This window comes from Haematobia irritans, chromosome 3, assembly GCF_050003625.1.
Source record: "Haematobia irritans isolate KBUSLIRL chromosome 3, ASM5000362v1, whole genome shotgun sequence".
Taxonomy (NCBI): domain Eukaryota; kingdom Metazoa; phylum Arthropoda; class Insecta; order Diptera; family Muscidae; genus Haematobia; species Haematobia irritans.
In genome coordinates this window covers 3,521,341-3,544,342 of record NC_134399.1, presented here as the reverse complement: position 1 = coordinate 3,544,342, position 23,002 = coordinate 3,521,341, and the positions used below count along the sequence as shown (strand labels likewise).

General features: G+C 30.0%; 1 protein-coding gene across 1 annotated transcript in view; it reads right to left on the bottom strand.

Annotated features, from left to right (window-relative positions):
• Nucleotides 1-20,071, bottom strand: part of DAAM (disheveled-associated activator of morphogenesis-like protein) — a 94,350-nt gene extending 74,279 nt beyond the window's left edge. Inside the window, exon 1 of the mRNA XM_075298674.1 lies at nucleotides 19,835-20,071. Within this exon, the coding sequence (XP_075154789.1) occupies nucleotides 19,835-19,882 (48 nt within the window). The 5' untranslated portion in view covers nucleotides 19,883-20,071. The remainder of the gene's footprint in view (nucleotides 1-19,834) is intronic.
• Nucleotides 20,072-23,002: the final 2,931 nt, after the last annotated feature.

Here is a 23,002-nt window from a genome sequence, read left to right as displayed (position 1 = left end):
TCAGATGAGAAATTTGATTAATCTTCATTAGACCAATGAGTTTATGGGTAATAATGTTGTATTACATAATGATAAAACTAAAGATGAGATGTTAAGTTAGGTTAGGTTGGGTGGCAGCCCGATGTATCAGGCTCACTTAGACTATTCAGTCCATTGTGATACCACATTGGTGAACTTATCTCTTATCACTGAGTGCTGCCCGATTCCATGTTAAGCTCAATGACAAGGGACCTCCTTTTTATAGCCGAGTCCGAACGGTGTTCCACATTGCAGTGAAACCACTTAGAGAAGCTTTGAAACCCTCAGAAATGTCACCAGCATTACTGAGGTGGGATAATCCACCGCTGAAAAACTTTTTGGTGTTCGGTCGAAGCAGGAATCGAACCCACGACCTTGTGTATGCAAGGCGGGCATGCTAACCATTGCACCACGGTGAGATATATCATAGAAATTACAAATTGGTATTAAAATAAAATGGCTAATATGGGATCTCTTTATCAAAAATGATTTAACTGCATTAATTGAATACAGAAAAAATGGTGATTTTTTTTAAGAAAACCTAAGATAAATTATCGGGATCCCAGTGTAAGAGCAAAATAGATTACATATAAATTATGAGGTTTTATTTTACACAAAATGCTAAATTAACAATACTTTATTGACCAATGCCTAATTGCTTGCTAAGACATTTGGTTATCTAAAATATATCTCATAATTATTTTCCATTCACTAAAAATTACAGTTCATGTCCTTCATTGCGGTAATCACATAATTTAAAAGAACCTTTATTCACCTCAAAAATATTAGATCCATGAGAAAACAAAATTATCAAGGGTATTTAAATAATTTTTGATTTCAACACAAATATCCAAAATCTATGTATGTTAGTAGTCATGTTTTCTACCTAATACAATTGATATGATTTTTGGCCTTTTGCCTTTTAGGCCTAATCAATTTGCCGCTACCATCTCCATTGTCTATGGCTGGCTTATCATCTTCAGCCTGCATATATTATAAGTAAGCCAACGTTTATTTAAAAAACGAAGCAAAAAAAAAAAAAGAAAACAAAACAATTTTAATTGCCAATTTATTTGATTGTTTATTGCATAAACACTCTTATTTGAAATATTCGTTCGGCACGATTTGCAGACAGAGTGGGAAAAATAAACATAAACATTTATTTTAATCTCAAATTGACTTTAGATTCAACGAACTTGTTTTATTTTTTGTGGAAATGGAATTTTAAATTTTATTTATTATTTACACCTTAGTTTTTAATTTGTTCAATAATTCATGTTTTTATTTCCTTTACATTTTAGTGGATATTGACTGATTACATTGGAGGTATTTTACGAATTTTGTTATGCAAATTTTGGTGGCTAGTTTGAAATTCAATTTCATGGTATGTTTAGGAATATAAATATGCGGAAAATTTCATTTATTGAAAATGGAATGAATATTTGTTTATATTGTTGTGCAGACCAATGTAGGGGGATATCCAGTTCCTGTTGGGGAAGAAAACCTTGATGGGCATAGAAATTTATGAGGTGAGATCTTTGATTGTTACAATGTTCAACATTTAAAATTTGTTTTATGGACGAGAGTTCTTTTTAGGGTTTAAAACCCAGGGTGACCATAACCAGAACATCCATAATTATGCCAGTTAATATTTTAATTAAACAAAAAAATATATACGTAAATATTGATCGGAAATAACAAAAGAAATACAACTAAATAATTGATTAAATAAAGTAATTGGTTTAAAAATAAATTGAATTTCGGATCGATATCAATTACATTGTTAATTGAATAAATTCAAAAATTATTTAAAAGTGTCGAACATATAATTAAATTTGTTTTATTTACAGCAATGCGTTAGGCCCTACCAGGTAAAAGAATATCAACCAAAAAATATATATAAAAACTGACCAAAAATTATCTCAATTTAGAAATCAATTAAACTTTTAATCAAGTATACATTTTATTTCTGTGATTGATTAATTTCAATTCATCCATTAATTTCTTGATTCAACCAGAAAGACATTTTAATATGTTTATGTATTATTTATATCAAAATCTGAACTGAGAAAATTATGGCGATACTTTTTTTACATCTACTTTCATTAAATACGGAAAATTAGTGCAATCTTCATAGGGGCGGACAGTGAGGCCATCCTTAAATATCCTTATGAAGCATTTTTTATTAAATCTACATGAAATGTATTTGTGGCTTCTAAAGCTTCATTAATTAATTCAAATTACCATATATCCCAAATTTCATTCCACCTAAAAATCATATACCTAGAACTTCATATATTATTTTGGTAGAAGTTGGTGTCTTTTAAGGGAAATTTCTTGTAATTTGGCCCATCTGAATTTTCAGCCATGTTAATATGTTAGGATATGGACACCAACTACTTTAAATATTTATTGAAATATTTCTTTTGTCACTTTTAATTGTTTTACTACAATTTGCATAAAAATGTTTTTTTCAGAAAATTTTTTTGTAATACGGCCCAGCAAAATTTTCCTGTTAATTTGGGAACACCAAACTATTTAAAACAAATATTGAAATATTACTTCTGCCACTATTAATTTTATTACTACAATTTGCATACTGTTTTGTTAATTAAAAAATAATTAATTTTATTATAAATTAATTTTCTTCAGCCTTTCTGAAACAAATCCTGAATTATTTTTTTATAAACATCAATTAACTCTCCGATAGTAGCATTAAACCAGTTAGTCGATCATTTGCATATATATTTACCTATACCTCAAAAGTTATTTGTATCAGTACTCCCATATGGGGTTTTGGCAAAGACACAAAAGAAAAGCATTTTTAACCAAATCAACGTCATCACCTGGTTTATGCAGGAAGCGGAAAATCAGATTAAGTTAACTTGTAAGTCGGTTTTTGTTTCATAAAACTTAAATGCATATTTTGCTATGGGCACGAGTCTAACCAAAAATTTTAGTTTACTGGAGTAAATAAAAACAGTGTGTGGTCATTTGACGGTGACTGATTTCGAAGTCTTTATTAGGTGGCTTTAATTTGCTTGTGAATGGTGTGTTTGATGTAAAACCGCCTTATGCACTTAAATGGTTTATAAATTATTGAGACACATTTAGTGGGCTAAGACGCTAAGACTTAAATTTCAAAATTGGAGATTATTGAAAGTGTTACGCAATCCAATATTATCGGAGGGGTCGGAGAAGAGAAATTTCTTATATTATTCGTTTAATTAAAAAAAAATAGTTTTTTGTTATTCCAAACGAGGGATTTTGTTATTTGCAACGATATTCACATTTCTGAAATACTTTAACATTTCACTATTAACTTACTACTACTAAGGCCTTCCATATTTTAAGCAATCTCCCATCAGTTCTTTTAAATTAATTATTTTGTAATTATTCAAACTTTTTCCTAATTAAATTTCATTTTCTTTCTTAGACATTTTTTGTATTATCTTTTAAGTGTAAGGGAAATTAGCTCATATAATTTTCATTTCATTGCCTTTTTTTAGTCTATGTTATTCGTGTTAGATGTTTTTTTCCTACATTATTTCGTAGTAATTTTTAGCGAAGCATATATTTTTCATTCATAATTTGTTGAATATTTCGTTGGCGTTACGTTCTATTTACGTATTTGCCTCTTGGTTTCGGATTTGACTTTTGTCTGTGGAAATAAATTTAAAAATCCATGACAAATGGCATTGCTTAAAACAATTTAGCTCCATAAATTTAAAAAAAATATACAAAAATATATACATGCTTATTTTAGCTATCTGATTGTAAATATGAAAAAATTAAACTTATGTTATAATAAAAGCGTCTACATTAACGTTGATATTAGTGTAATCATGGTAATGAGGGTTACGACGATTAAAGTAAACCTGACGTCATTTTGCACAAACGCAATTAGTTCGAAACTTCCAGTTTGTTAGCAGCAATGTGCTTGTGTGTCACCATTGGCCTTTTATAGAAATTGGGTCAATTTTTTTTTTCTTTATATTTATTATTGAGTTTCTTGTAAAATTAATAATATACAATACCATAACCATACCTCAGCTATTGACATAGATAAACTTCCGCTCTAATGGCATTTTGAATAATCATAAAATTATAACGACTTAAGAAATGGACAATAAATTTAATTAGTCAATAATAGTTAAAGAAATTTCTCCAAGAATTAAAATAATTGATTTTTATAGAATTCACATGAAACAAATCAATAGACTTAAGACACACATTGGTTTATTAAGAATAAAGATCAGAGTTAATAGCTCAGTTCCCAATGATATGTTCTTTATTGAAATACATTTTTAATTAATTTTATTTCTTGCGGAAACAGAAGAACATGCTTAAGAATTAGTTTCATTATTTGTACGGAAGACCTATTGCGTTTTGATCTTTATTTCCATTCAGTTCAAATTTATACAAAAGTGAGAAAATTAAAAAATAGAGACAAACAAATAATTGATGAACCAAAAAAAATCGTTACCCAATTTTTTCTTTAATTGTGAGTCACATTTTTAAGTTAATATTTTTGTCTAAGATGACTAGATATCATAGGCAAATATTCCCATAATTGAAACTGTATAAAACTTCCTACGAATCGAGTCTGTAGTGCCATTAGATACTAAATATATTAGTATACGGATGATAAATGATCCCAAACAGTTTGGGGTGCAAGGGTGCCTGTGAGCGAGAAATTTCATGGACGTGTTGTATCAATCCGAGATTATACGAGGGTGGTTCGAAAAGTACTTAGCCTACAAAGGAGAACAAACGTTTTTGCGCTATCCTGGCGAAAGAACACATTTGTGCACCACCACATTTTTAATTCCGCATAGTACAGCCTTTTGATCAGTTGGCACTTCTTCACATATTCGATGTGGGTCACAAATTGTGTTTCCCAGAGTAAGCAGGACATCGCCTTTTTAGCCGATGAGACAGATTTCGTCTTCTTTGAGTATAGTCCTCTATTTCGTCTGTAGCTTGATCTCCGGGGTGTATCAGAAAATCCAACGACCTCATAAACTGTCTCAGATTGCGCTTAAACAGCGATAATGCATCTATGAAATGTTCTTACGGTTTCTCTTGTGAACAAACGCGAAACTCATCGCGATTAAAATAGCGAATATGGTCTACGCTACGGTCTATGGTCCACCCTACTGTCTATCTCGCGTACATTCAGTCGGCTGTCTACCTAAATGATATCGTGGACTTTTGTCGCTAAATCCTTTGTCACATTCGTTTTCCGGGACGTCTGGCGACCCTATTTAATCTCCTTAAATCCATTTTTGACGGTACCCATCGAAGAAATAAGGTAGCCGTATATATCATCACTGCGCTCTTTGAATTCGCTGCTCTATTTCATTTCTAAAATAAGGAATAGGATCACTCTGTTTATTGGAGACTTAACCCCACTAAACTTCCTTTTTATTTGAGCTTAATTACAAGTGCTTAAGGATGAGATGTTGTGGTAAATATTTTGTCTCTGGTAGATTCTCCAAACGATAGTGATTCGAGTACATATATAACCAAAATTAAATAGTGCCAAGGACAAGCGCATGTGTTCTTCTAATATCTTTTAAGTACATGTGTAACATTAGTGTCGCCATTATATAGGATAGATTTTGTAAATACTTTAAATTTTATTTCAAAGCAAATGTAGTCCAATAGATTCTTTATTATATAATTCGCTAATCCAAGTTCTAATATTAAAAACAAGTTCCACTATATAATTATAATTCATTCAATCATATCAAAGATTAGTTCTTTTAACAGCACACTATTATTGAACAAAAGACTTAAGACACAAACATCCACTTAACTCATGAATGAGAAGTGATAAAATTTTGATTGTCTGTAGGAAAATTAAAATTCCATCATTTATTCAATGATCTGAGGTAAGCGTGTCTATTAACTAAAGGCCAATGACTTGTTTTTGGTTACTAGATATGGATTAAGAAGAATTAATTTGTTTCATTCTTAAACAAAAAAAAAAATAGTTCATTCTTTTCGTATTATAATTAATCTATTAAGCACCCGCTTAATTCATAGAAAACTACAAATGTAATTCATTGTGAGTGGTAGAATTTTAGTTTTTTTAAGTTATTTGCTTATATAGAAACCGTTCCCTAAAGGTATGAAATTATAAATTAACACCTATGATGAGTTTTTGTGTGAATGGTATTTTTTTTGAAATGATTGGTGGGAATTTATGGTTTACATACACATGCGTACATTTCTCTGATTGTATAGCAAAATGTAGGTTATTATTAATTTAAAAATTAAAATATTAAAAATATAATCATTAGTTAAATGATTGCTGGCACTGGTATATAATTATGGGCCTATTGATGAAAAATATTTCTAGAGATATGGGTTAGTACTCGTATTTTTGTATTGTGGGAAAAAATCAATGGAAATCAAAGCTCGAATACATTGTAATAATTTTTATTATTAAAAATGTTTATCACACAATGGTTTTTAGAATTGGACGGCAGTATTCTACAAAAGAGGTTGTTTTTTTTAAATAATTGAAATAATATATTTGTGTATATTAAAAAAATTGGTGGCTAAATGCTTTTGTTTCCAAAGCTATGTCATATACAATATGTATAATTTATTTAAGTAACTGGCATTCAACGTCGAGTGACCGTCATTTATGAAACATTTGTCGCAAAAGAGTTCTTAACTCTCTAATGTTCCATTTTTTACCAGCTGATAAAATATTCAAGGTTTATGACACAAAATCAAGAAAACGAAACAAGATCTATATGGTGAAATCCAGTATATACTACAGTCTCTTGTAGAATTATAACTAATGACGATTTCGATTAGGAAAAAGATGCAACATTCTCGAAATTGATTGCAATATATGAAGGACACTGTCATAACTTTTGACTCACATGATTAACAATAACTTTGGAATGACACATATCTTTTGGGTGAAAATACAATGAGGGAAAATGTAGTGTAACGCCAAGGCAACATATTTTTGGCGGAACGAAAAATTTTTATTACACCCAGAGAAGGAATATTAAGCATGTTTCAAGAGAAGGAATATCAAACATGTGTCAAGAACAAAATGTTATTTTTGGACGAGGAACATTTAACATGTTTGTCGCAAAAATGTTATTTTCTCGAAAATTATGTATCTGATTTCTGCAACCATGCATATGTTTGCCGAGAAAAGAATATTTTTGCGACAAAAATGTTCCATGTTCACCGCCTAAAAATAACATATTGCCCTTGAAACATGTTTGAGGTGATCATATTCCTTCTCTGCGTATAGAGGGTTAATATGATTGTATAAAAATAAAATTGTAATTGACTGGCGCCCAACACAAGAAGCTTCGTTGAAACAATATTTTTCCAATATAAATCACCAACGCGGACAAAAATTGTATGTATTATTAAAGGTGAGTAGGGTCCGCGGAATTAAAAAAAAAATAATAAAATTAAAGGATCATAATATCGATGTCTCCATTCCAAAGTACGCTAAGTCTAAAAAGTGAATTTTACAGGAAACAAGTTCAAACTTTTTTTTGACATTTTTAAAACTTTAGTCACAGGCTAAGTACAATATTAACCATAACCATAGAAGTGTCCAATAAATTCTAACTTTTGACAGGATGTAATTCACTTCAGTCCGAATAAAAAACAATGAACTCCATCAAAACATCCTAAGTCGACTTAGCGTACTCTGGAAAGAAAGCATCGATATGAGGGTGATCCAATAATTACTCACTCCTGATGAAAGGATATGATACAAGCTACTATTGTATAAAAACTAATAAAAATGGCGCCAAACGTGGGCACAACATCCTTAAATAATTTATACATGCTGGAAACAATACAAAAATATGTTCTCAACAAACTTCAGTAGTTAATTACAATACAATTGAAATGATCTCGAAATTGGTTTTCTCCACAAAATTCCAACTCTCTGTCGAATTAACTCTACTAGCACATTTAAACGATTTCCAAATATTGAGAAAAAAAGAAATTTTATAAAATTAAAATTTTCTTTTGTTTATTTTTTAGTTAGTCAACAAAACCGACTACACAACATTAACAAATTTTGGGAAAATAAATTTCTCAACGGAACTTGCTAAGATTACACATATTTCATGACGTCGTTTCAGACTAGGGAACCTTTTCCCTACTTATTTTTTTTTTTTTTCATTCACACGCCAATTAGTTATTCATTTAGCATACATTTTGGTAAGGCTGAAAAGCAGATAAAGCTTATACACGCTTATGAGCAGCTATCACTTACAACTATGGATATTCGACTGTTACTATAGATGTTTTTTGTCTATGGTAATGGTTGGTGATATTAGCGGCTGCCAGCGAGCCAGTTAGCCCACCACAGAGTGAGTTTGCTCAGGTGATATTAAATATCAAAGAAAATCAATGCAAAGGCAACAATATTGTCACCCATATTACTTTCTAAATTTTATAGAGTGTTTATTTAAAAAGAAATGTTTGTTGCTTACAGCGGCTGTAATAAACGTACTGGTGGCTTAGTCAAAGAAATTGCAATAAAAAAGTATTACTGTTGCTCTGGCTTAATGGTTAAATATTGCCTATAGCCTTTACTCGGTGTTGTTGTTAATGGCATTTTATTTTATTGGTATTTTTTTATTTATTTTTCAAACTAAGCTAACAAATTATGTATAAAATCAACTTGTATTGGTTTTTCTCGTGGCCACTGGAACCAAACACCAATTAATTACACTAAAAGAAATAATATAGTAGTGATTTATATTGAAATCAATTTAACCATAAATTTCAGAAGCTGGTAATTTAATATATTGGTGCCCAACTTGAAGCAACCAAATCATTGAGGAGAACTGTTCAATGGTTCATTGTGACTGAAAAATATCGTGGCCCAGAGGTCATCATCATTTAGGCGTCCGATTTGATTTAAAATGCAATGTATTTCTTCTAGGTACATATCTAATGTGAACAAATAAATTCAATATTGCTAAAATTTATTTTGACTATAAAGAAATGCATCTCCCATGGAATTTTTCAAAGAAATGCATATCTCCCTTGGAATTTTTAGAAGGGACACGATTTAAGGAGAGTAGTTCTTTGGTAATTTGAAATTTCGTACATTTGCGTCCAATAAAAACAAAAATAAATTAATTCAAGAGAATTTATTTTGACTGGAAAAACAAAGGATGCAACTTGAAAATTATAATATGTGATTCAATTGAATTAATTTCTATTCAAATTATCGTAAACCACTTGAATTAATTTCACTATTTTTTTACGTGTATTAATCAAGCCATTTAGTTTCATGCAGTTAATTTTGTTTTGAAATGCCTAAATATTTGCTGCTTTTCCAATGTATTCAATTCAAATTCATAATTTCAAGCTGAAGCAATAATACTTTGTTAATACTGAACTAAATATACATTTGAAATCGATGAGATAGGTAATAATAATAATATTTATTCATACATAATCTTTTAGTTAAGCTTTTTTTTAATTTTTTTGTATTTGTAAAAAAAAGTACACAATTTCTACACTTGCTGGTCATTGTAAAGAAAAATGAAAGTGAAAATTGTTGTGATTGATTAATTTTACGAAAATATGCAATTACACATTCAAGAAGAGACTGGAATTTATAAACAAAATAAACAAGAGAAAAGAAAAAATAATACAAAATAAACATATTGAAATTGCTGTAATTAACACATTATGGGCGCAAGAAATTTTGATGAAGTGTAACGTTTTGATTTGAATTTCAATGAATTTATGTCCCTGTGTTATGTTGGTCATATGGAGGAATCTTTTGAAATCATAAGAGAAACATTGATATTAATGTGCATAAATACAGAATTAGGTTTAGGAATAGAGGCCGAATTGTAACCCTTTACGGACGCAATACGATTTACGACTACTTTTCGTTAGTTTTTTTTTTCGAAATATATCTCTTTTGACTTTAATCACAAAGGTTTTGCAAACTCTGTTCTGAGACAAGGGATATAAAATGGTATAATTTTTTCCACTTTTCTCGAATATAAAAGAATTTTCTGAGGCTTTTTATAAATAGTTGTTGACTTTTAAATAATAACGAATTATTTATAAACATAACTTGGGAAGTTAATTTGTGTTTACTGTTAAATAACCACCCTTGGAACATACCTGAAAAAAGAGAGAAGAAAAACCAAAAGTCAGTTGTTTGTATAAGATGTACGTATAGTAAAATATAAATAATGTTTTACATAAAAAATACTAAGTCCTTTCATAACAGTTTCAACAGTCATTTTAACATTAAAGACCTTTTATGTTCTTAAAAAAATTTTCAGTTTTTATTCCTGTATCCCTTCAAAGTGATGCTGAAAGAAGGGCTAATATTGTAAGGTAAAAACACTGAAGAAAAATATTGAACATATATTAAACATTTTTTAACATACTAATTAATTTTTAAAAATACTAATTTAAAATTAATTAGTTACTACAAAAATATTTTTATTTTGTCGGTAAATGTTAAAATATTGTTTCATTTTCCCCTAATAAATAAGTCTTATTTTATATGTAGTTTCCAAAGTATACTCATACTAATCAAATTATAATCTTGATAATTAAACAAATTTAAGATGTTTTCTTTCGCTTCATCTACTATGACAGATTCCATTATAAATCATAAATACCCGCAATATGTTTGCAAAATGAAAGCGGTCAATGACCGCCAAGAACAACGATTTTTTTAGAGAAGTTTATTGGTAGATAAATGATTTTGATATAACCATTCATTTTAAACGCCATACTAAATTTGTCAATTTCTATTCATAGAAAACACGTTGGTTTTAATCTATAGTTGCTGTTTTTTTGTGTTTTGTAAATACACTTTTTTTTTGCAATGACCGATGAAAATATCGCGCAGCTGTTGATGTTCTATACAAAATTGTTGTCATGAAAAAGTTGAATATTTTGCAACAATAACGAAAAGAACCAACAATAACAATCTTATGTACCCTCCACCATGGATAGCGTAGAAACTTCCACGAAAGACTGTCATCCACAATCGAATTACTTGGGTTGTGCTATCTTAAATCGTTTTCTAAATTGTGAGTTAGTCCATACGTGGTATATATTAGACAAAAAAGGTATGTGTAGGTAAGTCTACAAATAATTACGAATCGATATGGACTTTTGCACGGTACGTAGGGAGCCACAATTTAAATATGGGGGTCGCTTATATGGGGGCTATATACAATTATGAACTTGATATGGACCAATTTTTGTGTGATTGGGGATCGATTTATCTGAGGGCTATATATAAGTATAGACCGATATGGACCTAGTTAGGCATGGTTGTTAACGGTCATACACTAGCACAATGTACTAAATTTCAACTGACGGATGAAATTTGCTCCTCCAAGAGGCTCCAAAACCAAATCTCGGGATCGGTTTATATGGGGGCTATATATGATTATGGACTGATTTGGACCATTTTTGGCATAGTCCATATCATATACTACCATCACGTACCAAATTTCAACCAGATCGGATGAATTTTTTCTTATCCAAAAGGCACCGGAGGTCAAATCTGGGAATCGGTTTATATGGGGGTTATATATCATTATGTGCTGATATAAACCAATGGTTGTTGGATACCATATACTAACATCACGTACCAAATTTCAACCGAATCGGATGAATTTTGCTCTTCCAAGGGGCTCCGGAGGTCAAATCTGGGAATCGGTTCGATTGCATGGGTGTTCGAGGCCATATATTAACACCACGTGCCAAATATTAACTGAATCAGATGAATTTTGGTCTTCCAAGAGCCTTCGGAGGTCAAATCTGGTGATCGGTTTATATGGGGGCTATATATAATTATGGACCGATGTGGACCAATTTTTGCATGGTCATTAGAGACCATATGCTAACACCATGTACCAAATTTCAGCCGGATCGGATGAAATTTGCTTCTTTTAGAGGCTCCGCAAGCCAAATCGGGGGATCGGTTTATATGAGGGCTATATATAATTATTGACCGATGTGGACCAATTTTTGCATAGTTGTTAGACCCCATATACTAACACCATGTATCGAATTTCAGCCGGATCGGATGAAATTTTCTTCTCTTAGAGGCTCCGCAAGCCAAATCTGGGGATCGGTTTATATGGGGGCTATATATAATTATGGACCGATGTGGACCAATTTTTGCATGGTTGTTAGAGACCATATACTAACGCCATGTACCAAATTTCAGCCGGATCGGATGAAATTCTCTTCTCTTAGAGGGTCTGCAAGCAAAATTTGGGGGTCCGTTTATATGGGGGCTATACGTAAAAGTGGACCGATGTAGCCCATTTGCAATACCATGCGACATACATCAATAACAACTACTTGTGCCAAGTTACAAGCTCCACGACCCAGAATATATATACTTTATGGGGTCTTAGAGCAATATTTCGATGTGTTACAAACGGAATGACAAAGTTAATATACCCCCATCCTATGGTGGATGGTATAAAAATAAAAGATACCTTATGGGTAAAACAGCCAAAAATATACACAATTTTATTGAATAACTAATGCAATTTTATAATAATAAAACAAATCAATAATTGTCACTGATGTCAAACTTTCAATAGTAGCAAAATACGAAAATACAAATTTCAAAATTTTAGACATAAAAAATTCACTTTCAAATTTTGAATATGCCACCTTTTCAAATGTTGAATGTGCCACCTTTTTAATTTTCCCAATCTCTACTTACACTTTTTAAGCGCACTGCGTGGAAGTTTCTTGACAGTTGAGAGATGTTCTCTGAAGAATATGAGGAATGTCCTGGAGAATGGTAAAACAACCACTGCGAACTTTTCACGCTGAGTTGGAAAAATAATTGCCCTACTCAAAGAATACAATAGCAGCCTATCCACTGCCCAATAGTTCGAATGAGGAATGCAAAGTGTTGAAACACCGTTTTAAGAAAATGTTTTTATAAAATCATTGTGGCAACTTGTAATTATTTTTTTTTTCTTTGATGTAGAAGCAGTTCTTTTTTCGTTCCACCTTAATATATTTAATCGCCTTTTTAACAAATTCGATATAAATCTACAGCTAAACAGAATTCATTGTTAGAAAATAGAACTACCGCTAGATGTTTATACAATAAAAGAAGTTTCACTTAGTGTAGAACAATACGGAATTCAAGTATCAATGGATACCATTAATTTATCTCTGTTGGTGTTAAATACTTAGGAAAAAAATCAATTTTAGTTGAAAGAAGAAAAACATAACAAATCATGTCTTTTGTTTTATATTAACAAATACATTTTCTTGATATTTATTGTTCAACTATTGTTAAAATGAAAATATCGAATGTCATTGCTTGCAGTGATTAATTGAAATGGAATAGGACTTATAACACAAAATAAATTATACCATGAAAAAATAAGTTTATGGATCGATTCCATTTAGACAAATTCAAAATTCTCTATATTATCCATTTTATCAGAAATTAATTTCTTCAATAAAATTAATGTTGAAAATTATCATATAAAACTATCATATAAAAATTGTTTCATAATTTTTGTATAAAGTTTTTAAGTTTTATATAAATTTAATATATAATAAAAACCAAACTAATTAGTAGATTGTTCTTTTATTTTGGTTTCTTTTTTAATGTTGTTTAATATAAATCATGTTTATGACTTAATACCCAACGGCTGAAAACAATTATTGGTACAAATGTTTGCATAGTTGACTGTTACTAATTATTATTTGTTGTTTTTTTATATTTCTCATACATATAAGAAAACTAGTTGTGCATTTATTGTGAAGTAAATGTTTATAAGAATTTAATAAATACAAATTAAACAAGTTAGTTTTAACAACCAAAGTTTAAGCAGTTCTATTTAGCAAAGCATAAAGCTTAGCCTTTTCTTAAATGCTCTGCATAACAACTAAAAATGCAAATTACTGGAGCTCTTGAAAAAAAAAATTATATAATAGATTTTGAAATATAGTATTTTCAAGGAGCCCCTTAATGTTACACAGAAAAAAGTGAACGAACTGTGTTATAAGAAGAATGAACTACTACTACCTCCTGCGAAAATTGAACTAAATTGTACTCTACATTTTGAGATTTCCACAAAGCCTTATTAAAACCAGGATTAATTTAATGTACCGGTGTACTTTTAAATGTAATTCATGAAATTACACCCTTTCATAAAAGAAAAATGAAGTAGAAGTAAAGAAAAAACTCATTGGGGCCTAATCATGATCATTTTTACCATACAGCAGTTCATTCTTACAATTTTTGGGAATCATACGAAAATGTTCTTCTACTTTAGTTGAACTTATGCGTACAATCATTGAACCTTTGTACCGACGTTTAGTTCATAAAATGTTTGAGACACACATAAAAAAGGAAAACTTCATTGGACTGTGGAAAATTTCGCAAAAAATAATAATTATTTATTCTTTTATGACATGAATTACAGAAGCTGAATTGATTTCAAACAATCGCAAAAGTCCAATATCGATTTGTTTAAAATTTTAAACACTCGAAAAGTAAATCTATTCCATTTTGGACAACTTTATTGTTTTTAAAAATGGTCGAAATAAATAAGCCTATAGGATAAAAATGTTTTATCTGTTGAATTTTGTCTTCCACTTTATTCCAATTAGTGTTACATAGTTTCCCATAAGTTTAAATACTTTTTGGTTAATTGAATAGAATTTCTAAATAATTTCCTTATATTTCTTTTTCCACTTTACATAAAATGAAAGCAAAAATTAGCTGGCACATGTTTTAAATTAATGGTAAACCAAAACAAACAAGTTCGTTTTCTAAATCATTTTTTGTTTTTAGATAATTGTAAGCTAATTTACCATTTAAATTGTTTTTTTTTTCTCGTAAAAGAACAAACCATTACTTTTTAGTATAATTAAGTATTTGTAAATATTTTGAAGATGCACGGCAGGGCCCGCTTTCCCGGGAATAGAAAAAGTATTGGAAAAAGAAAACCCTACTAAATAGTCTCCTTGGTCATATATTGAACATATTCTAAAACAAAAATGCAAAAGGTAAAACCAATATTAAAATAATTTACAAAAAAAAATATAAATATATGTTTTTGCTCTTATTACTTTATTTCGTTTCCTAATTGAACCACCTGTTTATGAAAAAAAAACTGTAATGAACCCTTTTTAATTCTATGCCACAACAAACCAAATTTGACTAATCACTTGTTATTTCAATATGAAAAGAAGATCAGAGAAAGTGCTGAAACATTTAAGAATATTTAGCATCTTGACACCTGAGGCCACTAATACCTTAAACAACAGAAACAGAAAAACTCTGAAATAAGTCATTAAGGTTAGACAAACTATCTATTTCCACTTTTCAATAAATCGTTTCATCCGAATAGGAAAAAACGTGTGGCTGCTATCATGGCATTCGTGATCAGTAGTTCGACCATTTTCTCTATGGGTCACACGTTTTATTGGGGCTTTGTTTCTTTTTTACGAAAATATGTGGGTTATTATCTACTAGTATGACTACTTCCATTTCATTCTTATCAATTTTATTTATAACTTAAAACAGTTATGTAACCTTATTAACATATTTAGATATAAAATACTCAAAAAATTATGTCACAACATGTGGAAACCATTGAATGAATGTAAACTTCTACAATTTTTATTTTTGGGAGTTTAAAGCTATGAGTCTTAAGTGTTAAGATATGCAGTAACTAAAGGCGAGTAATGTGCTTTAACGGTACATTGAATTAAAGTAAATAAAATCGCACACAGAAAGAAATATCATCATAATATTTTGAAAATTGTTGAAAATGTTTACATCAATACATTTAATATTTTAATTTATTCAAAAAAATTCAATGAAGAATGGAATATTTTTCCTGAAATAATTAGTTTCATAAAATTTTGACTCAAATACAAAGAAAAATCCAACTATAATTATAATTGAAAAAGATGAACTCTTACAAAATTACAAGAAGATTATTTAATCTAAAGGTAACACTAGATAATTGTACATAAATAAATAATAATGCAATAATTAATGATATCCTAAATAAAAAAAATAATTGAGTAATGCGATCAAAATCAACTGGATTTCTAATTGAACCGATTAAAAAATTAATTGAATGTTTCGAAGAAATCAATTAAATTTTTAATCAAGTATATTTTTTATTTCTAATAAATACTGCGATTAATACTACTAACATTTTCGTAATTGCAGCAATTTCAATTAAAAAATTAATTAGATCAACTAATTTCGTTATTGATTTTTTTTTCTATGCAGTGAACTTAGTGAAGATAAAAATTAAGAGTGTGGATGTGAAATATTGTAGAAGTACGATAATTTAATTAATTAAAGTTAACTTAGGGCGTTTTCGTTTCGCAAGAAATATGTTGCCTTGGTGTTACACTACTTTCTCCCTCATTGTATTTTAGCCAAAATGATAGTGTCATTCCAATGTTATTGTTAATTCATAATATTGTGAGGGACACAGGATTCGAAATCTATGACAGGGTCCTTCATATTTTGCAATTAATTTGGAGAATGTTGCACAATTTTTCCCAATCGAAATCGCCATTAGATCTAACCAATGAAACTAATCTAATGCAACATAGTTTAATTTTGAAGTTTATGTAATTCTATTAAACTTAAATAAAAATTAAACCAATAAAAAAATCTATTTCAGTGTATATCATTTAAACTAAATTTAATTCTAATTAATTTAAATTAGGTTAAATTTAATATTAATTCTTATGGTTTTAATTAATTTTAAACTTAAATTAAAAAAATAATTATATTTAATTAGTAAGTTCTACTAAATTTAATTTAATTTCTCTTCTTTCTTTTTGTTTTCTCCCAAGCGAAGGAAAGTCTCTACTTTGCTCAAGGATGACAATCCTATTAAAAATATTGTATGACAATTTTCCTGCGTGTACATTTTATTTTTTTTACATATCTAATTCCATCCTTTGTTCCCAGGTTCCATAGCATTTTATATTATAAAATCTGTGCAATAGTGGCCATGATGCAGTTAACCCATTTTTGAATCTTCATTGGCCTCTTTTAAAAAAGAGGATTCCTCTTGCGGCCAGCTATTACCGCTAAGTCTCTTAACCTGGTGGGTTTTGTGGCCATATTTGCTCGTTCAGTGAGTCTTATCTTCCATGAATGTCGAATGCTGCAACAGTTGTCTTGAGTTCCAATAACAACTGGCAGTTGATGCTGCGCAACTGCAACAGCATTCTCTTCCAATCAAAACCAATGGACTTTTCTATTTTGGCCTCTGTTTGTTTGTTGGTTGTCTTATCTCTATTGGCCCCATTGAGTTTGAATGCTTGGTCTCTATTACCTTTTCTCTCAAACCATAATGATGGTAATGGTTCAAGTGGTGGTGGAGGTGGAGGTGGCTGTGGTATATTTTCCATATTATGGAAATGGGGTTACATAAGTCAATAGAGGTTTATAAGATTCTGGTCATACAAGTTATATTGTATTGCTATCCAAAGATCAAAAAACCGGCATTTTTGCCATGTCTAGTTAGGTGGCTTGTGTCTCCCCCTACCATTTTCATGACTTACACTGAATGTATGCCATAACAATAATATATTTTGCATATGTTACAAGTCCACTCTTAGAATTTCCAGTCTACCAGGAACATGGTAATATGTTTTGCACAATAAACCAGGGAATGTGATTGTGCTGTTCTCTTTAACTTTTATTGATTAATGTCCATACAAAAGCCCATAAATCTTATTCCACAATAAAAGTTGTCATTAAGGACAAGCAATTAGAATGTATTCGCTTAAGATCTTGAATTTCTCAGTAAATGGATTTATTGAAGAGCATAGTTAGATAATATATTTAAAGCTTTCATATATATGGACAGATGTTATGTGGGCTAACACGGGCAAAATTTAAAATCAAGGAATTTGCCGTTCAACATTGTATCGCAATGTAATCTTCAATATTGGAGATTCGAATATTGTGAAAATCGATTTATATAGTTTCTTCCCAGCAACACAGAATCATCTCCTGGGCCACTCCCTCGCTAGCCTGCTAATTATCCGGCAAAAAATTTTAGCCTCGCTGAACGAGAGATGTATCTAAATATGAACCCAAACTCGGCCTATTCAGCTATGACTCAACTCTCTGTGGAAAATCTCAAGTAAATCAATGTTCCGGCTTAAAATGTATTCATGTACACTGAAAAAATATTATCATAACCATAAATATTTGTTGTCCTCAAAATACGAATGCGAGTTTTACTTAGCATAGAGATGCTTTTCTCTGACATACATGTTTTTTTACTTGTTTCAATAACGCGACGAACGCGTTTTGCCCTTAAAGTAAGGTGACTCTACACAAAAAAAAATTTTCTGATTCAATCACGAAATTAATTGATCCAATTAATTTTTTAATTGAAATGTCTTCAATCACGAAAATAATAGTATCAATCACAGTTTTAATTGGGCATAGAAAACATTCTTGATTAAAAAAATAATTGATTTCTTTAGCAAATTTCAATTAATTTTTTAATTGATTCAATTAAAAATTTAATTGATGTTGATTGCAAAACACAATCAATTTTTTAATTAAAAAAGGTCAATATTTTCAATTACTTTCTGAACTGGCTTAGAGTTTTTATTTGGAATAACAAATGATTGTTTGAAATACATTTTTAATTATAAAATAAAAAAAAATGTTCATCACTTTTTTAACTGACTTAGTCTTTCGAATTCAATCAATCAATTAATTTTTTAATTAAACATTTTAAAATTTTCAATCATTTGCTTAATTAACTTAATGTTTCTACCTTGATTAAAAAGTTAATTGTATCAATTAATTTATTAATTGAAAACATTTTCAACTTCAATTAATATTTTGGTGATATTTTTTTCTGTGTAAGGGCAGAGGTCAACTTAAAAAAAAATCTGAAACAAATCTTCAATAGTATTGAAATCGCTTTTTAATTCGATGATTTTTTGTAACTTGACTATAACACCAAAAGGCATTCACAAGTATGGAACATCTTTCAAATCTTTATTTTAAAACCCCTTTTTACTTTTACTTAAAAACAAGAAACGAATAAATTCAAAAGAGAAATTCATCTTATATGCATCTTTCGTTCAACTCCTCGCTTCTTGGACTCGGAATCAATACTAATGTAATCAGAGTAAAGACAAAATCTTTGGAACTATGCCAGCTTTCTTTCAGAGTACGCCCGCAGAAGGAATAAGGACGGTGAATATGTAACATGTTTATCGCAACCATGTTATTTTCTGGACATTATGTATCTGATTTCGACAACCATTTTACGTTTGCGGCAAAAATGTGGTTTTCTCCATTTTCAAAAACAACCTTTTGCTCTAAGTTACCATATTCCTACTCTGCGTGTAAGCGTATCATCCTAATCGAAACCTATTTCAACTGTATTCGACTTGTACACCCAGAGAATGGATATGATCACCCCAAACTTGTTTCAACAGCATTATGTTAGCTTTTCACGAAAAATCTTGTATCCTGCTTACGACAAATATGTTACATGTTCCCATGAAAAAGTAACATTATGCTCATGAAACATGTTTGGGGTGATCATATTCCTTCTGTGCATGTATCAAAAAAATCACAATTCTCAAATTGTGTGCAAAATTGAATGGATCCCTTTTTATGGAGGGAAGACACCTGTTTCGGATTTCCAAATTCCCATTAGGTTATCTCTATTGGACAACCTACTGATTCCAATTATTATTTTTATTGTATTGAGTTATAAAAACCTCTAAATTTTTCAAAAAAAAAACTCACCGTATTAATTTTTTCCATTAAGTTGGTCATTTGATTTTTCGAACACATTTTGTTTGATGTTTTAAATTTATCTGGACTGAAGTAACATAAAGTTATGTAGAATTCCAAGGAGAGAAATAGAACTGATATTAAAAATTGTTAACACCAATTTGACACATAAATACAAACACTCAGTTTATTTTTAAAAATTAAGTTTGAACACAGATTTTTAACATTGTCCGTTCTTTTTTTAAGTTTTTGAAAATTACACCAGGGAAGATTTTTTGATATTTAAAAATTCTATTAATTGTATGTTTCGATTTTGTTTTTTCAAAAAAAAAAAAAAATTACAAAAATATATTTTTTGTTTGTCTTGTTTGTATTTTTTTTTTATTTAAATATTGGTATCATTTTTTATATGTTTTTGTGAAATCCCCTTATTATAAATAACATCATCACTAGCGACATTAGCTATGTTTTGTTGCTATTATCATAACAATTTCTCTTAAAGACTTAATTATGTATGCAAAACAACTAATGGGGGGACAGAAAAAGTGCATGGATTCGTTAGCTATGCTGGGGTCCACATTCGATGATTTCAGGGGTGTTAAAGACTTGTTTTACATATGCTGGACTATGTGAGTGTGTCTGTTTGTTTAATAATAAGTAAAATTAGGTTGGTTTTGAAATATTTTTTTTAACTTTCTTCGATTTTAACCATTTTAATTTATGTTAAAAATATATAGTGTTGAATATTAAATTATGGGGCTTAGTACATTTTTGCATTTGATTTTTAGTAAAAAAGTGACAATTTTATAATTTGCATTTTAATGGAGGTATTTGGGGAGCCCGAAAATTCCTTAGCTCTGCTAAAAATGAAAGTTTTTTAGATTAATTCAGATTCTATTGTTTTTTTATAAGATTTATAGCAGAATTTCTGGTATCAACAATTTTATCAATTTTCATATTTTTATGGGGGATTTCGGTTTCTCTACATTTTCACAAATAAATTTAAAATCTCAGATATTTCAGCAATTAATAAATGTCTTTTTATATATTTTTATAAATTTTGTTTCATTTTATTTTGCATTGTTTATAAAAACTTTTATGTTTGATATCTATTTTTCTTGAAATTGGTACATTTTATTAAAAGAGGCGCTTATATCCAAAAGATTGTTTTAGTATAGACCGCACACGTATTTGTTTAACGCGTTTTGCAGATATTTCGTTTCGTTATATTTTGATTTCCGTAACAACAAACGTTTGCTTTGCTAGCTTCGAAGCGCGTTCACATTGACGAAACGTGCACTAAGCTCAATGTTTTAAGACGTTATGATTTCTTTGGTCAAACCTTAAGAAACTCTTGATAAACTCTTGGCTAGCTAGCACTAGTAGTAGTAGTAGTAGTGGCGCTCAACAGAGACTCGCAGAAACCGCAAACACTTACCAACACCAATAGCAATAAAAGTGTCTGGGGGCTGGTAAACATGAATGAGGGAGCCAAACAACATACAAATCCCCTCATTGCCCTCCAAAATACACACACACACTCTCATACATACACAAAGCATGCACCAAGAGAATTATGTCTCAAGTTAAAACAGGTGCTTTGGCATTAGTAAAGAGTGTTGAGTTTCAAGCAATGAAATCAACCACAAAAGCCCCCCTAAAAAATGCAGTCAGAGTTGTTATTATGAAACGGCAAAGAGCATAACTTTCCACCAGACTGAAGCTCAGGGCAAACATGTGAGCGAAATCCCGGCTTCTTAAATATGTTATTGCTTGTGCTCCCTCACATAAGCAATGACAAAACATGCGCTTTTTGTATGCAGCTGTTTAAACAATCATAATAAACAGAGAGCCACTTTTAACAAACACAGACAAACGACAAGAGAAAAACAATATTTTGCGAGAGAGCCCACTTGAAGAAACCACATATACTCCCCATTTGTAGTAAACCTATTTGCAATCTCTCATAATTTTGTATCTTAACTCATTTTGTGAATTTCTGAGATTTTTTCTCCCAGCCAAAAGTAAATCTATACAGTCTTAATTTTTTTGCCATAGACTGTAGCATGGCTCGCACAGCGAAGGTGTTGTGGTGGTCATAGTATTTTTGCAATTGTTTGCAAAGTTTATTTTTTTCCTTTTGCGAAATGTAATTTTACGCTTTTATGACTATGTGTTTTATGTAAAATTTCTACATTTTTGTTATTTTGAAATTTTTGTTTGTTAAAGTTCTGTTAATTAGTGGGTGGAGGAGTGAATTTCTTGGTGTTAACAAATACAAACTAAAAACTAAATGAGTACAGTAATCTAATTATTAATAAAGCCCTTTTAGGAAAATATAACATTTTATTTTTCAGTTAGAATGATTTGAGTTTGTAATATATATACAATAACATTGAATTTGCAGAACATTCTAATAAAGTTTATGATAGTACAAGTAAATAATGTCAAAAATCATTCTAATTAAAAGAATGTCAACATAGCCAAAAAGAACCAGTTTGGCTTGTCCGAAGCTCATATACCATGTTGAGACTTCATTGTAAATAGGCCCGTTAGTGGGTCCAAATAAAAGTTACAAGATATCCCTACTTTGGCTACTCAAGGAGTAAAACGGGAAGATCGATTATATGACATAAGTGATCCGACATAACCCGTTCTAAAATATTTGCAGTTCTTTTTTGGGTTTCGTATTCACTTGACATGGTAATTTAAAATAATTTGTGTTTTTTTATATTTAAATTGTTTTTTCTTTTTTAGATTTTAATGCCAAAATATTAGATATCGCATTGTTGTCGTTATTTTTGTGGTTACATTTCCCACTTTCTTTGCATGATGAAATGTTAATCCATTTGACATATTTGTAGATCGATTTGTCATAGATACATGGCATGCCATTTTTGATATTATGTCTACATTTCACAGAACTCAGCTATACTTACAGGCTGTGCTGGGAATGTTGTCAGTTTTACATGATCGTGTTTTTGTAGTATATTTTATTACAATCGTCATCACCTACTATTCCATATAGGTAAATGCAAATTTTTACAAACAATGGAATAGCATGTAGAGAAATGTAAATTATAACACAATTACTTTAATCGTATAAAAATATGGGATTTCCTTAAGGTTGTAAAACCATAAGAGGTTTTAAGGTTTTGATTTTCTGTTGACGACAACAAA